The following is a 16,183-nucleotide window of genomic DNA, read 5'->3' as shown; positions in this document are numbered from 1 at the left end:
AAACAATCAGTGTCAACAATTGAAATAGAAAAATTTGGCGAGAAAATACTCATCTGGCAGGCTATGTGCTCTTGCGACCTTAATACCACTCCATTTTTCACAAAGAATACTATATCGGCCGACGATTATAAGAAGGAGTGTCCAAACCGTCGTCTAATACCATTTTATAAGAAACACATCGTGTCAACAATATTATGGCCCGATTTAGCCACAATGCACTACGGTCCACATTGGCTTTGTTGAAGGATAACAATGTCAATTTTGTCAAAAAAGAGGAGAACCCTCCAAACTCTCCAGAATTTCGCCCAATAGAGAAATATTGGGCAATTGTCAAACGTAACTTTAAGAAGGATCATCGAGTTGCCGAAAACGTCAATGAATTACGAAAAAACTGGCTTAAAGCAAGTCGAGCCGTAACAAAAGAAGGCGTGCAGAATTTAATGAAGGGAATTAAACGAAAAATTCGGCATAAATTAAGAGAATAATTTTTATACTCTCCCAACAAAGTTGAAAAGAGAGCATTATAGTTTTGTTCACATAACGGTTGTTTGTAAGTAGTAAAACTAAAAGAGTCAGATATAGGGTTATATATACCAAAGTGATCAGGGTAACGAGTAGAGTTGAAATCCGAATGTCCGTCTGTCCGTCCGTCCGTCTGTCCGTCCATCCGTGCAAGCTGTAACTTGAGTAAAAATTGAGATGAAACTTGGTACACGTATTTCTTGGCTCCATAAGAAGGTTAAGTTCGAAGATGGGCAAAATCGGCCCACTGCCACGCCCACAAATGAAAGTTCTGATGCACACCGAATTCGTTCCCACAGGCTAAATTGTCAACAAGGAATACTACACGAGTGTTTTGCACCTAACCTTAATGGGGTCTCAGACTTTCCGGATATGACAATCTTCGAGGTGAACTTATATTGAGAGTATACTACAAACGACAATGCAATAAATATTTAAGGTTATTCAAAAACCCCAACTTATTCTGAAATGTAACTACAACTATATCGGTATTCCGATTTCTATTTATATTGCTAACTAACTTTAGAGCAATAAAATAGTATTCGTGATATGTTAAATTTGCAGAACACGGTAAATACTTACCAAAGTATTTAAATTCATTGTTGATCTGAATTAACATCGAAAAAAGCTTACTCAAAGCTGCTACAATACGATTATTATAATTTTAAGGAATGGGTTAATTACTTACGTGATTACTAAATGGCAACATGAATATGAAATTGAAAAGACATTCGAGTATTTCAACATTTATTATGATTTGGAGAACACAACAAATTTTATTAGTCAAGTATATGTAAAATTACTGATGAATACAATATGTTAAGTATAATTGTGCTGTAACAGTAGTATGCGCTAGTAGGTACTAAGAGGCTAAAAACATTTTATTTAATACGGAATACGCAAATTAATGCTTAATGCCCGAAATTTTTAACTAAATGTCTTAAATATTTTAGTGTGATGTTAGTGTTTATTTCAGGTTGTAGTTAGTTTTATATTTAAAATGTATGTAATTACAAATACATAGTATATAACGAACGGCGTGCTGTAATGCACTATTAATATAAATACGATAATTCATTCAAGATAATTACTAAATAACTKTCTGCATAAGTGAGAGTACTTTAATTACTTATATAATTTTGATTTGTTGAACATAAGGGTTTTATGCGTAAGTTTGCACATTATATGTTACCTATATGTTTAACAAAGGGTGTATCCATGCGCCTTTTGGTAAATAATTCATTATTTTAAGTTTCATACGCACAATTTTTAGCAAATATTCATGGCATCTTCCGTAGRAATTCTAGGGCCCATTGAAATGGGAAAACTTATTTGTTTTTTCCATCTATGGCTGAGATGCCATGCGTATACGTGCTGTTGCTCTAGACTTCGTATGTATTTCCGCGGTGCGTAATGTGATTCCAAAAATATCCTCGTGATAACGGTTTGCATCCTTTTAAGAATAAAATATAATAATTTTTTAAAAGCATTCTGAGCTAATATGAAATGCAAATTACTAAAACAAACAAACATATCAAACACAGCCTTAACATGCCATTACTATGTATACCATACTAATGCATTCTCACTCCCTAGCAATCCTAAGAAACGAGTTGCATACGAAAATATAATTGATAGATCTCAGATGCCGATGAGTTGGTATAGTACCGTTAAGTATTGTTAGGTCAAAAGACAGATTTTTAACATACCATATTGTATTAAAAAAATATTTAAATAGTTTCTGAATAAATTAAATGGCCACACTATATTAATTTTAGTCTTAAAATTTTTGGTTGTTTTTTCCACAAAAAGGGAGACTCCACAATGTGCGCCAATTACCGTGAGATAAACCTCCTTACTATCGCATATAAGGCCTTATTGAGGGTAGTGTGTGAAAGACTGAAGCCCACCGTTAACATGCTTATTGGACTTTATAAGTGGGGCTTGAATCCTGGAAAATCTAATATTGGCCCGCATTTCACCCTCCCAATACAAAGCAAAGCTAACGAGGAAGGAACCTCTACAAGATATTACGGTGACATTGATACAGTTCAGCGAATCAAGAGACGGCAGTTGCGCTTGCTAAGACGTATTGTCCGGACGAAAAAAGGTCCAGCTTCCAGGTTTCGATACAGTACCGGCCGGTGGAAGCAGAAAAAAAGAGATACCTCTATTCCGTTGAAGACATCAGGTGGAGAAGAACCTGGCTGCACTTTGTATCTCGAATTGGGGCAAAATAGTGAAAAGAAGAAACGACTGGAGCGCTGCTGTCAACTCGGTTATAACCGTGTAAGTGGTGTCTACGCTAGTAAAAAAGAAAAATACCGAAAATTTTTTCATAATCCAAAAACGACTGATGTCATTTTAAAGTTTTATGGTAACTCTAAAATTCTATAAAAAACATTTTTTTCTAACTGTACTTTTCCTACTATTATAGGTAACATTTTCATGCAAATATTTATTCACATTATCAGGAAGATATGCTCTGCAAATTTTATTAGAATATATTATCATGAAAGATGCTCTCTAAATTTCTTTAACATACATACAAGTATCTCACAGGTTAATTGCCGATTACGATATAAAGTCAACTGGAATTTGGAAATTAGGTTAGGGAAAGTATTGGCCCGATTCTTCAAACAGAAAGATATCTTGACAAGTTAATCGATGTTTTAAAAAAATATATATATTACTATTGACAACATAGTTGGCAGTTAAGAGAATGGTTAAAAAAATTCAATACGAAGGTTGTATTTTTTTAAATTTATAAGAATAAAATATATTGTTTTGAAAAATGAAGTGTGCAGTTGTGACTTGAAATAACAATTGTACAAAAAAACTATTAAAACGACCTTTCTCACTTTTCTTTCGGATATGAAAGTCCCTGAAATATGGATAATTTTTTGTAAGCGAAATGAATTTGATTATCATAATAATTATATAGTAATTTACGAATCTTTTTATTATACTTTCACCTAAACACATCAAAATTGTATATATACATTTGTGTATACTAAATTAAATTCTGCTGGATATATCACAATTAATGACTTAATTGGCAATTACGTTGCCAATAGATAAATATATTTATTAAAATATAACCTAAATATTTTCCCGCAACATTTCCTTCTTCTCAACTCACAATAATTATTAATATAATCAGATGCTATAGGGAAATTTCTCCAGGTTGATTTATTTTTGAGGAGTTTGGTTGATAACACCAATGCTATATATCCCAATAAAACTTTTTTTGGGGCGGTAGTATTTCAAATTTTCCAAATTTGTTTAACAAGAGATGCCCTCCGGACTGTGCGAAAACTTGTCAGTTTTGCTGCTTCATTATTGTTTGGTTCTGCAGTTTAAAAACTTTGCCCGGTAAGAATTTTGTGGCCATGGCAATGGTTCGGTTTTACCCGTCTAAAGCTCCAACCGCCTTAAGGTGCCCAGGAAAATATCTACGAAATTTCAATAATATATATTAACGGGGTATCGACAAGCAAAAGTTTATTGTATACTAACTATATACATGGATTTACGTATATCAATCAAATGTATTGTTTTTGTGTGAAATATTCCCTTATTTTCTTCGAATTTTTGTTCGTTTCTTCTACACACTCCAATTCATCCAACAGCAACAAATTTGCTTCATATTGAAAACAACAACAACTTACCGAAACGCAAAAAATATTAGTAATGTGTAATAACATTTGACTATGGCTGTATATACCGACGACAGTTTCATTTCATTTCGTTTTTTTTTTTCAAAAAACTAATATTCAGTTTAATATTGTTAAGTTCCAGAAAATTTATACCAAATGAATTGAGCGAATTCTTAAATTTAATAAACTTATAGAAGCAATTCGAATGCGTATGGATTTATAAGAGTTCCTCTTACAAGAGGATTGACTATAAAAAAAAACCTCATCAAATAGGTCAATGGTCATTCTGCAAATCTTGTTCACCCTTTCGCAAATTTAATTAATAAAGCCTTTCCAAATTCTTAAGCGTTTCTAAAGCTCGTACTTGCCTTATGATAATAAATGCTTACATACAGATTGGGCAACGGCAATGGCAATAGAATTGGCAGTCAGTATGCCATAAACTTTGGTCTGTCGAGATGCCGGGTTACTCAATTTATCGCTTGCATGACAGTCGGTTGGACATATGTACATGCATACGGAACTTAACTCGACACGCCCGATCACCTTCATATATTGAATTGTTTATCCATGTCGATTATAGATTAGTTGTCATGAGCAACCGTTAGGTGATTAAATGTGATGGACGGCTACTGGAAACCAATTTAACTCATTATCCTCATCATTTTGGTATTACAACTTTGTATTGTATTATATCCAGCTATACCTTTACATATGCTTTAGATGTTACATATAAAAGAGTATGAAGATTCAACTATGTGAACTCTATTTTACTTTTTACTATATTCTCAATTTAAGTCAACGTTTTACCTTAACCTTTCAACCTTATTTTCAGTGCCCTGCTCTATTTATAAATATTAACTTGAAAGTTCGTAACCGTAAATATTTACACACAAACGTTTCACGGTTTGCATTTTGTTTCCAGACTTGTGAAAGAGTTGGGCAATAGAAGAATTTAAAAGTACTCACAGATAAAACCGTACCATCCCACATTTACTATGCATGTATGCGCGAACAATTCAAAACAAATGAAATTTTTTAACCACGCACATCGGTCGACAAAATACCCGCCTGGTAAATAGCGCTAAAGAACAGCAAGGCCACCCATATAGGATTCATACATTCACACCAGCTCTTATTCACCTCAAATCCTAGCATTGTACTTACATATATACACATTAGCTTACATAAACATACATGTTCTACTTCCAAGCTACATTCACGTCCTGCACGATTGAAAGCATTTCACATTTATGTCCTTGTATGCATACTTGGTTTTGACTTACCCGCAATGTGAGCATAAATGTCTCTACTTCCGTTTCTGTTTTTTGCTCTTTTACAGCAATGCATTTCCTGCAAAAGTGAGAATTCAGAAATGCCACTATGAAAAATTCGTATGAAAGGTGTGATATTTGTTGTAAAATGATTACAAACATATGTTTGAGCGCTTGTGTATACGAAAGTTTGTCAAAATACAAATGCACTCTAATGTAGGTAAGTACATAAGGGTGCCCTTTACTACGACTGCATGAGAGCTCACTTAATGAATTACTGAGCGAGAGTACATTAGATGTTTAAATGAGTAATTACATCGTAAAAATCAGTGAAACAATTTTGTAGAACTGAAAATTTTGTACGAAAGCTGTCCTAATTTCAAGGTGGTAGGTTTAATTTTTAGTGGCAAATATCAAAAATCGCATGTTATTTACACAAAATAAGAAAATTTAGGCGCGGTGTAAATTTAAAATTAAAAGCTTGTTTGCGTTGGATCCTTTTTTAGTTAAAAAACTTAAATTTTTGGGGACGTTTGCAAAAAGATAATCAACTTGGGAAATGAGGGCCGCCCTAATGTACATGTTCACTTAATAGCTGAAAGCGTGCTAGAAAAAATTAAAAATTATTTACCCTCACTGAGGTGAAGGAAAATGAAATGTGGCAAGGGTTTAGTCAACAATTCTTTAAGTCTATGGTAACCGCTGAGCTTAACAGTTCTACTTAAGTGTGTAACTCTTTGTCAATTGATATGTTTATTTACTATATTTAAAGTATAAGAAATGCTGAAGCTTATAATTAAAGATGGTCTTCTATTAGAATACTTACAGTAGGTAGAAAAAATAAGTTATCAAAGTGAAATATAAATCAGCGAAGTGAATAAAATTTTAAAGTTTACATTTTTTCAAGCAAAATATTTTTTTTATTTAGATCTTACCCACACATCTAATTAAAATAAATTTAAAACGAAAAAGTTCACTGCTTTTATAAAATTAAAACCTTCTACTTGACCCAATCATTGYTGCATGGGGTTGACAAACTTCAAACACTCATTTTGAGAAAATTATCCCAAATGTTATAGATGCAATCCTTCAAATCAACCAGATTTTGGAGTTTCTCTTTAATTATACGCATCTTAAGGATTGCTCAAGCATTTTCATATGACAACAAGTCAGGGCTTCAGGACTCCATTTCAATATACTTACATTTTCATTTTGTGGATGTTCTGTGATGACTTTTGTAGTATGAATGGGCGCATTGTCCTGTTAAAGAGGGATATCCGGTCCCATTAGTTGGTGACTGCCGGAGATGGCGTACTCCTTTAAAATATTTAAATAACCTGCAGTAGTAATTTTTACTTCCGGGACTACAATATTGCCACGGCCATTCGCAGATAAGCATCCCCAAACTATTAAGCCCCTTTCCACCGACCCCTTTCCACCGACTTAACTTGTATGATAGTTCTTGTTCGGGTGAGCGTCAAAAGTAAACCATACCGTGGGAATAACGAAGTCTAATCATCGATTCATCAGTCCAGAGTACTTTATGCCAAAAATTGTGAGGTTTTAATAAGTGCTCTTTAAATTTGTTTTGTCGTTTTTTCTTATTTGCCTCACTTAGGTTGGGTAACTTCCTTGCCACGCGGCCGTGAATATCGGCTTGTTAAATATAGCGTGCACTGAGGGGGATTTCTTCTCTTCTTTTATAAGCTGTGCGCAAAATTTTGAAAATGATTTGATGGGATCAGAATTGGAAATATCCAAAATTCGATATTAACTCTCTGTTGCAACTTTTAGGCGCCCTTGCCTCTTTTTCCTGATGACTCGATTTTCTTTGTTGTAGCCGGCAATAACTTTCCATATTGCGACCTGGTTTTTATTAAAACCTTCAACAATATAACGCCGGATGTGACTTTTTGCTAATTATAAGCTGAATTGTTAATTGTTTCAAATTTTCAGATTTTTTTTTAACTCACCGTAAACAAATCGCTTCAATATTACAAAAAATTAAATTAAAAATTAAAAACGAAAAATTTACACACCAATTCAATTTCAAAACTTATAAAATGAAGAATTCTTGGACCTTGAATGTTTTTTCGTAATTTATTTTCAAGTTTTAACGGTACTTTCCAAACATATACAAAACAACTGATATTCGATAAAGCGAAAAGTATAGAGCGTTTAAAACAGAGCTGGATGTTTTGATAACTTACTTTTTTTACCTACTCTATGTTGAATACTATTTTTCGGTGGAAGGAACAATAATAGAAAGTATGATTTGCATTGAACATAAATCAACGTATCATACCTATTCACCTCTGCTTTTAAAATTAGAAGTTAACTCGTGGCGTTGAGCAGTCAGACTATTATTACTTTTTTGTTACTTGGAGTAGGTCGTTAGTTTCATTACAGGGTCTACGTTGTTAGCGACATTTGTTTGCAACAAAAGACTTATGTGAATATAATCAATTTATCAAGAGGTAGTCAACAGTGGGTGCTTTCAAGCTATTTGTCACATAATATAAACGTGGTTGTGTTGACTTCGATACAAAGTTACAATTTTGTTTATAAGAATTAAGTTTAGTCTATGAGTAATCGTTTTTGAAAGCACAAGTAGCAGCCAATCCATCTTTTGTACTCTATATGCTTTCTTGTTTTTTCCTATTTACCTGATTGTCTGGTAAACATGCTCAGCCATTGTGACGTCGCCGCAAACGTATATGTGACCTTGCTCCTCGACAATCAGCTTGTAAAGTGAATCGAATTCTTTTTCAATCAGATCCTGAACGTAAGTCTATAAAAAAAAAACAACATAACATATGCGAAGTTTAATTCAACAATGTGATCAGTGCTGTCAAGCGTAAGGGTGGCAACAAACAAATAAAACAAAAACAGAGAAGGAATGGATACACTTTAACCGGAATGGGGGATACTCCTACTTCCTATTTAGCACAATTTTATATTAATCTGACTCTTTTGCTTTACAATGTAAAAGTGCAACTTTGTACAACAGTGTATACCGTGTTTGTTAAAATTTAAGTATGTGCGTTTCTCTAATTATTATTAAAATTCAGAAAACTTCTTCCTGATAATAGTTTACACATATCAAAAAGCATAACATCACGTCAAAATTTCCACTAGCCCCCAATATATTTCGTATAAAGGTTTTCGGGATTCAGGTTGACTTTATACCAGTTACCTTTGTGCCTAAAATGTATGAAATTAGTTGAATACTTCTCCTCAACCACATATTCGAGTTAAAGTATTTTCAAACATCTATAATTATCAGATTATTGAAGATCTGAGGTATCTCTATACTATTCTGATAATTGTATTCCCCAATGCCAGAAACTGATTAATTTTTCTTCCAATCGCATATACCTAATAGATGAATTTCAGCATTCCAGTAGGCTCTATACTGTATATATTAGTCAATATGTAAGATGTCTTTACAGTATTTTAATGCCGATAAAGTGTAAAATGGGTCCGTAAATTGGATCAGCACCCATATTTTTTTTTTTTTTTGAGGTATTTTTTACAAAATTACATGGAAACATGTTTTCGAGGATAACTGAATAATGCCAAAAGTTCAATCAGTCTTAACCTTCCCCTAGTCTAGTATCTCTAATATTGCGATTTTCTTCTTCATCTACACATATGTATATGTTTATCATTAATTAAAATATTTTATTATAAACTTCTCGGACACAAGTAAAAATTATGTGAATATATTACTTATAGTAAAAATTAATAAGATAATAAATATGATTGTAAATCTTTCACCCCTAAAGTTTTGTCGTCATAAAAGTATTTCCCTCTTTTGAGCCACACAAATTATGAGAGTTTAAAAAAAGTTCACTCATACCCGACCCTAGCTCTCCTCACTTGTTAATATATCATACGATTTCGACAATTTAATGATTAATCTCACTTTTGTACCTTTGTGCATAAAATTTATATGGGAAGTTATTAGGCTTATTATCCGATATCACCCATTTTCACACTTTCGAAGGAAGTACCGATAACAYTGTGGAACATTTTTGGGATTATTGTCTGGGGGGTGAGAAATTCCAAGTCAGGGTGATGGTATTAGATCAATATAGTAAAACCCTCAAAGGGTTTGGCGTTCGTATGTGTCAATTTTACCTTTTAAATTTTTCCCTTAAATTGATGCTTTTTCGCTTAGTTGCAACATTTTGRAAAAAAAAAAAAAAAAAAAATTCCGAGAATGCTCAGAAGTGCGACAGAAACATGGTAGTTTTTAGAACGATGCTTTCCCAACAAGCCTTCTATTACTTCTTTGATTGCCTGCCATGCATTAAATTCATCGTCGAGTGACGCTTTCAAAATATTGACCTAGTACCATCACCCTGACTTGGAATTTCTCACCCCCAAGATTAGCTGTTGTACTGTGTAATATTTTACTGAGAAAATATAACATTAATAGCTTTAGTAGTGTGTGAGATAAGTAGATTAAACTTATTACAAGGGACAAGTGGATTTCGATTACTTTCGTATGGTGCCAAGGAACTTATGTACCAAAATATCAAAGTTAAAACTTGCAGCTTGTTTTTGGGCTTACCTTCGGTATAYTAGACTCACGTGAAAGAGCCAGGAACACGCGGTTTAATATATTTTCATGGACCAACTGCTCTTTTTCGTTCGAATACAGATCAACATCTCGATTGCGACACCCGAAGAAGAGCCAAACCTTCGGCAGGGGTACATCCGCATTAAGCTCACGTAACATTTCGAATTCCTGCCAGAATGAGCGGAACGGTGCTATACCAGTACCTGGCCCAATCAAAATAATCGGGCGCTCATGATCAGGAGGCAAATGGAAACTGGGTGCACTACGCACAAAAATATGCAATTTGTCGGTCTTATTTAGACCGGACAGATAATTTGAACAAACGCCATAACGCTCGTCACCATTACCATCCTCTGACCGGTAGCGAACAATGGCCACCGTTAAATGTATTTCGTTGTCAACTTTACGTGGCGAAGAGGAAATGGAGTAAAATCGAGCTTGCAGCGGCATTAAGTTAACCAACACCAGCGTTGTGGGTGGTTTACAGGAAGGGAATTCTTCGAGAACTTCTAGTAAATGCGGCAAGCGCCAGTGTCGCCAATCTTCATATGCCGATGAATCAGTAGCCAATAATTGTAAACGCTCCCTGTCCTGATTGTCATCACAAAACCCAGCGAGAAGAGTGAGCATTTGACGCGTTGGTGGTGTCGTTATGTCGAAGAAACGCAACAATAAATTACGAACTGAGTCTGGTGGCACTTTATCATGGGATTCCCATAATTTGAAAATGCCATTTGATGTATGCTTTTCTTTAAGCAATTGTAGCTGCAAAACTTCCTCCATATTTTCCACACCAGTTAATCGATTTAAAATGCCATYAACAATATCTTCGCGATTAGCGGGAAATATTCCAACATGATCGCCTGGTTCATATTCCAATCCCGGAGCATTAATCTTCAGAAGAATGGTTGTCCTTTCGCCATTACCAATGTTGGTAAGGTTAATTGGGGCTTCTTTAATGGAACAACAATACACTTTTTTGTTATGAAATTTGGATAACGACTCTTCTAAAGAGCCACGAGACTTCGAGGGAACCAAACGCACGGTATTTACAGTCAAGGATTCATTTTGTAAAGCCAACGAGGCATCCGATAAACTCTCATCTGGATCCAAGCAGAACGTCTCACAAGCGAGCTTTAAATTAATTAAAATATTTGATCTAAGTTGTAATTTAAAGTTCATGATAAAAACACTACATTGAATGTGAAATTATAGCGGGAAGTTTATAATGACTTACTTTGAACACCTCAGGGGCCCATTTACGGAAAGACTGTTCCTGTCCACACATTTCATCACCATAAGCTATCTTTAGCAATCGTTCACCACCTAACTCACCGAGTACATTGTCAACGTATTGGCCAAAGGCACAAAAGTTGGGATAAGCGGAAGAACCCAAAGCAAATACAGCAAATCTGAAACGTAAATGTTGAGTATATGTAAATATGTATCTATGTACGTACATATCAATATCATTATTTATATATCTTATATACATACAAATGCATTTAAAAAAAATTCTCAGGAACGGCTAAACCGATTTGACCGAAAATTGGTAGAGGTAGCTTGGAACCAGGGAACGTACGTTATTTCTGTAGGTTCAAAGTCAATATAATTCATAAATGCAAAAATTATATTTCAAATAATAAACATGTGTTAAGAAGTAAGGAAGGGCTAAGTTCGGCTTCAACCGAACTCTGCTGTACTACCGATCACAATTTTTTGCTACCGCTACGCCAGAACAGAGCCTTGCACTTCATTTTTGCTACAGCTATAGTTTTTCCTAACAAAATTCCGAGGAGAACAGAGCACATACTTTTGCATTGTTCTGCTATGGCTCTGCTACGGCTCCCGTCAAAGTCGGTACACCTCAGTAGTGTGTTACGATTTTTACAATGGATAACAATATCAAAGAAAGTATGCGGAATCATTGCGAATGTTGGAATAGTCAGACGGTAGTTAAATTTTTTTCCAAAATAGAAACCTACGAGTGGTACAAAGCCGTCTAAGACTGTCGAGAGATCGTAAAATTCATACCTCATTCTTGACGGCCTTCTAGTGGATTAAGGTCTTGTCACAATGCGCATCAAAAGAAATTCTTCAACTTATCGCTGATTTGCGCCCACACCCCGACGGAAGAGAACGATGATGTGACTAAAGAAGCTTGCTATGAGTGCATGGATCGCACCTATGAGAGCTGTCCCGTAACGATATCAAAATCGTGTTAGGCAACTTTAACACCAGGATGTGAAAAGAAGGCATCTTGACGCACCAGTCAGTAAATTCAGAATCCGCGAGGAAACATCCCCAAATGAGTTGACGCTGATCGACTTCGCCGGGGCCCGAAATATGGTTATCTGAAGTACTAAATTCCAGCATAAGAAACGACCTCAATTCACCTGGCTGTCTTCGTATTGAAAAGCTACCAACCAGATCGATCATGTTGTGATAAACGGACAGACGTCTCTAGTGATCTAGACGTGCGTACGCTCCGRKGTCCTGTTATGGAATCGGACCACTCGAACGATTTTCTACTCGAATTGCACTCCTTCTCTCTGAGGGCCCTCGTCAACAACTCGATACAAGGGAACTGTGGGGCGGCTTTTCAAGCTCCTTACGTACAGCTGCAACCAGAAACATTGGTTTTCGGAAAAGGCAAAAGAACAGCTGGTACTAAGGGGTAATGCTCGAAAATTCTACAAAACGTTGCGGCAGCTAGCAGAAGGTTTCAAGACCGGAGCATACTTTTGTAGAACCCCCAAAGGTGATCTAGTGACCGATGCCAACAGCACACTGAAATTATGGAGGGAACACTTCTCCAGCCTGCTGAATGGTAGCGAACGCACAACGCCAGGAGAAGGCGAACGCGATTCCTCAATCGATGACGATGGAGCAGACGTTCCATTGCCCGACCAGGAAGAAGTTCGAAAAGCAATTACCCGCCTGAAGAACAACAAAGCGGAGGGAGCCGATGGATTGCCGGCCGAGCTATTCAAACACGGCGGCGAAGAACTAATAAGGAGCATGCATCAGCTTCTTTGTAAAATATGGTCGGACGAAAGCATGCCCAAAGATTGGAATTTAAATGTGGTATGCCCAATCCATAAAAACGGAGACCGGATATCAAAGCTGCTTTTGCCAATACGAAAAGGAACTGCCTTTATGGTGCGATATCTGAATTTGGTGTTCTCGCAAAACTAATACGGCTGTGTAAACTGACTATAACTGACTATGAGTAACTCCATCAGGATAGGGAAGAACCTCTCCGAGCTATTCAATAACAAACGACGTTTCAAACAAGGCTACTCCCTTTCGTGTGACTTCTTCAACCTACATCTGGAGAAAATAATTCGAGCTGCAAACTAAACAGAGAAGGTACCATATTCTACGAGAGTGGACTACTGCTGGAGTATGCTGATGATATTGGCCTTAACAACGTCGCCGCTAGTTCTGCTTTCTCCAGGAGAGATAAGGAAGCGAAGCAAATGGGTCTGGTGGTGAACGAGAGCGAGACGAAATATATCCTGTCATCAAAGAAATAGTCGCCCACCTCACTGTTAACAGTCAGAACTTTCGAAGTCGTAGATAACATCGTCAGCCTCGAAATCCAACGCAGAATATCTCTTGCCAACAGGTGCTGCTGCGGTCCAAGTAGGTAATTAAGAAGCAAAGTCTTCTCTCGACAAACAAAAAAAAAAAAACTCTATAAGTCATGAACGGAGACAACATCTGATGAGTCAACCTTGCGAGTTTTGGCCCGGCGAAAATCGCATTCGATGGAACAATGAGCCGTATGGGATATTTGACGACATTGAAGTAGTTCAGCGAATTAAAAGACAGGGCTACGCTGGCGGGTCACGTCGTCTAAATCGACACTCCAGCTCTGAAAATATTCGACGCAGTACCCACCGGGGAAGAAGAGTAAGACCTCCACTCAGTTTGAAAGACTAGGTGGGGAAGGACCTGACTTCGGTTGGAAATTCCAATTGGCGCCACAGTGCGAAAAGAAGAAACGACTAGCGCACTGTTGTTACCTCGGCTATAACCACGTAAGAGATTTCCACGCCAGTAAAGAAGAAGAAGAATAGATTTTGGGGCTACTCGTGCATGATCGGTGTCCTGAAAATAACTAAATATGAAGTTAGTAAAGTAACGTTGATTTCTAGGCGCAAACGACTTTGCTTACAATTTATAGATAATCTGAATATATGTACATTAGGGTTTTTTTTTAACTATTCATTTTTCTCAATTCTCTTATGAAATTTCCTTGAAAATAGATACACCCTACCATATGTAAATTTTGAGACAACTTTTAGGGTGTCAATATACAACATTTACAGACTTACAACTGGGTATTTCGAATTCCTAGGTGAACTTACTATAATGACTGGACTAGTGCGGAAAAATGAAATATACTAACCACTAACCACTTTCAGTCGTTGAGCATTTGCTGTTATAATTGTTTGAACGTGTTATTACAATAAGCTTAAGCTCCTCACTTCAAGTAGCGCGTATAGAAACAAAATATGTTGCACGTAAGTAAGACATTTTTCCGCAAGCTGCGTGGAGATTAATGATATCATGTGTTTTTTCGGTTATATGCAACATTACGTTCATAGCAACTCCTACTACTATTTCCAACATTAATGTTATAACACTTTGCTTATTAATGTGAGTGCGCATACGAAATGATCTTTATAGGTTTATGTAAGCTGCTGGCGTACACCGATGATATTCATATCATTGGCCTCAACAAGAATATATAAGAAAGCGGAGCAAATCGAAATATTTCAAACAAACAGTCGTCGCACTCATCAATGTAGACAATCATAAGTTCGAAGCTTATTTCGTCTATCTTGGAACCAGCATTCACAGCAAAGATGTCAGCCTCGAAATTCAAAGTAAAATAATCCTTGCCAAAAGGTACTACTTCGGACTAAGTAGGAAATTGAGAAGTAAAGTTTACGCCAGTAAAGAAGAAGAAGAAAGGATTCCATAATTAAAAAAAATTATCGTTATGAATGTGGAATCAGTTACATAAAGATGGAATAAAAAGAGAAAACGAAGAACTAAAATGTAGTAAAATCAGGTGTTTGAGTGTTGAAGCAAAACCTTCTAGTATGAATGCTGATCAAATATGACCGATGAAGATGAGCTAGCTAAAGAATTGATGGATGGAGAAGCATCCTTCAAAAAACGCACAGCTGATACTTCTCCAAAAATTATTTGCACTTCGAAAAATCCACCGGCCACTACCGCTATTACAATAAACGTTGTAAAGGATTTTAATAAATTACATTCTAATATTTCAGATCTAATAAATAATAACTTTTTAATAACGCTTTTGAGCAACGGCACCTACAAACTTAATGACTTCGATCCAAATAATTATCGCACAATAACAAAATTCTTTTCTAATGAAAGTATACCTTTGTTTAGCTACGACACTAAACACCTTAGACCAATAAAGGTAATGATAAAAAATTTACAAAATTCATGCGATACGCAATACATTTGAAATGATCTAAAATTTCAAGGTTTTAATATCTTAAATGCAATTAATAAGCTTAAATGGAAGACCAAAGAACCGCTAGATATATTTTTAGATGTATTTGATGCTATCGAAGACATTAAGAAAATTCACCAGATGAAAACCATTCTTAAAACGGTTGTCAAAGTTGAACCTATTAAAGCATCTCAATTAATTCAACAGTGCAAAAACTGTCAAGCTTTTGGACTCACAAAAAAAATTCTTCGGAGATTACATTGTTGCTTTAGAAAATAATCTATACCAAATTTCGTGAATATTTCTTGTCAAATGTGAAAGTTTTCCATACAAGAACTTGATTCCGATTATTCAGTTTTTATTGCAGCTATACGCTATCGTCAACCGATCTGAACAATTTCTTCGGAGATTACATTGTTGCTTTAGAAAATAACCTGTGCCAACTTTTGTGAAAATACATTGTGAAATGTGAACGTTTTCCATACAAGAACTTGATTCCGATCGTTCAGTTTGTATGGTAGCTATTTGTTATAGTGGTCCGAATCAGCAGTTCCGACAAAGCAAAGACAGACGGATAGACAGGCGGGCATGGCAAACTTAATATACCCTGTTCAGGGTATAAATAGAATGAAAATTC

At 35.7% G+C, this 16,183-nt stretch overlaps 1 protein-coding gene across 2 annotated transcripts in view; it reads right to left on the bottom strand.

Moving 5' to 3' along the window:
• Positions 1-1,289: 1,289 nt before the first annotated feature.
• Positions 1,290-16,183, bottom strand: part of LOC108968082 (nitric oxide synthase) — a 223,527-nt gene continuing 208,633 nt past the window's right edge. For both annotated transcript variants that reach the window (XM_018931849.1, XM_018931850.1), the window contains exons 15-19: positions 11,281-11,455; positions 10,035-11,177; positions 8,122-8,246; positions 5,468-5,534; positions 1,290-1,975 (exon numbers count right to left, since the gene is read on the bottom strand). In XM_018931849.1, coding sequence (XP_018787394.1) covers positions 1,868-1,975; positions 5,468-5,534; positions 8,122-8,246; positions 10,035-11,177; positions 11,281-11,455 — 1,618 coding nt within the window. In that variant the 3' untranslated portion in view covers positions 1,290-1,867. The remainder of the gene's footprint in view (positions 1,976-5,467; positions 5,535-8,121; positions 8,247-10,034; positions 11,178-11,280; positions 11,456-16,183) is intronic.

This window comes from Bactrocera latifrons, unplaced genomic scaffold, assembly GCF_001853355.1.
Source record: "Bactrocera latifrons isolate USDA-ARS-PBARC rearing strain unplaced genomic scaffold, ASM185335v1 scaffold_200, whole genome shotgun sequence".
Lineage (NCBI taxonomy): Eukaryota > Metazoa > Arthropoda > Insecta > Diptera > Tephritidae > Bactrocera > Bactrocera latifrons.
The sequence above is the reverse complement of the archived record's forward strand: the minus strand, read 5'-3'. Positions and strand labels throughout refer to the sequence as shown.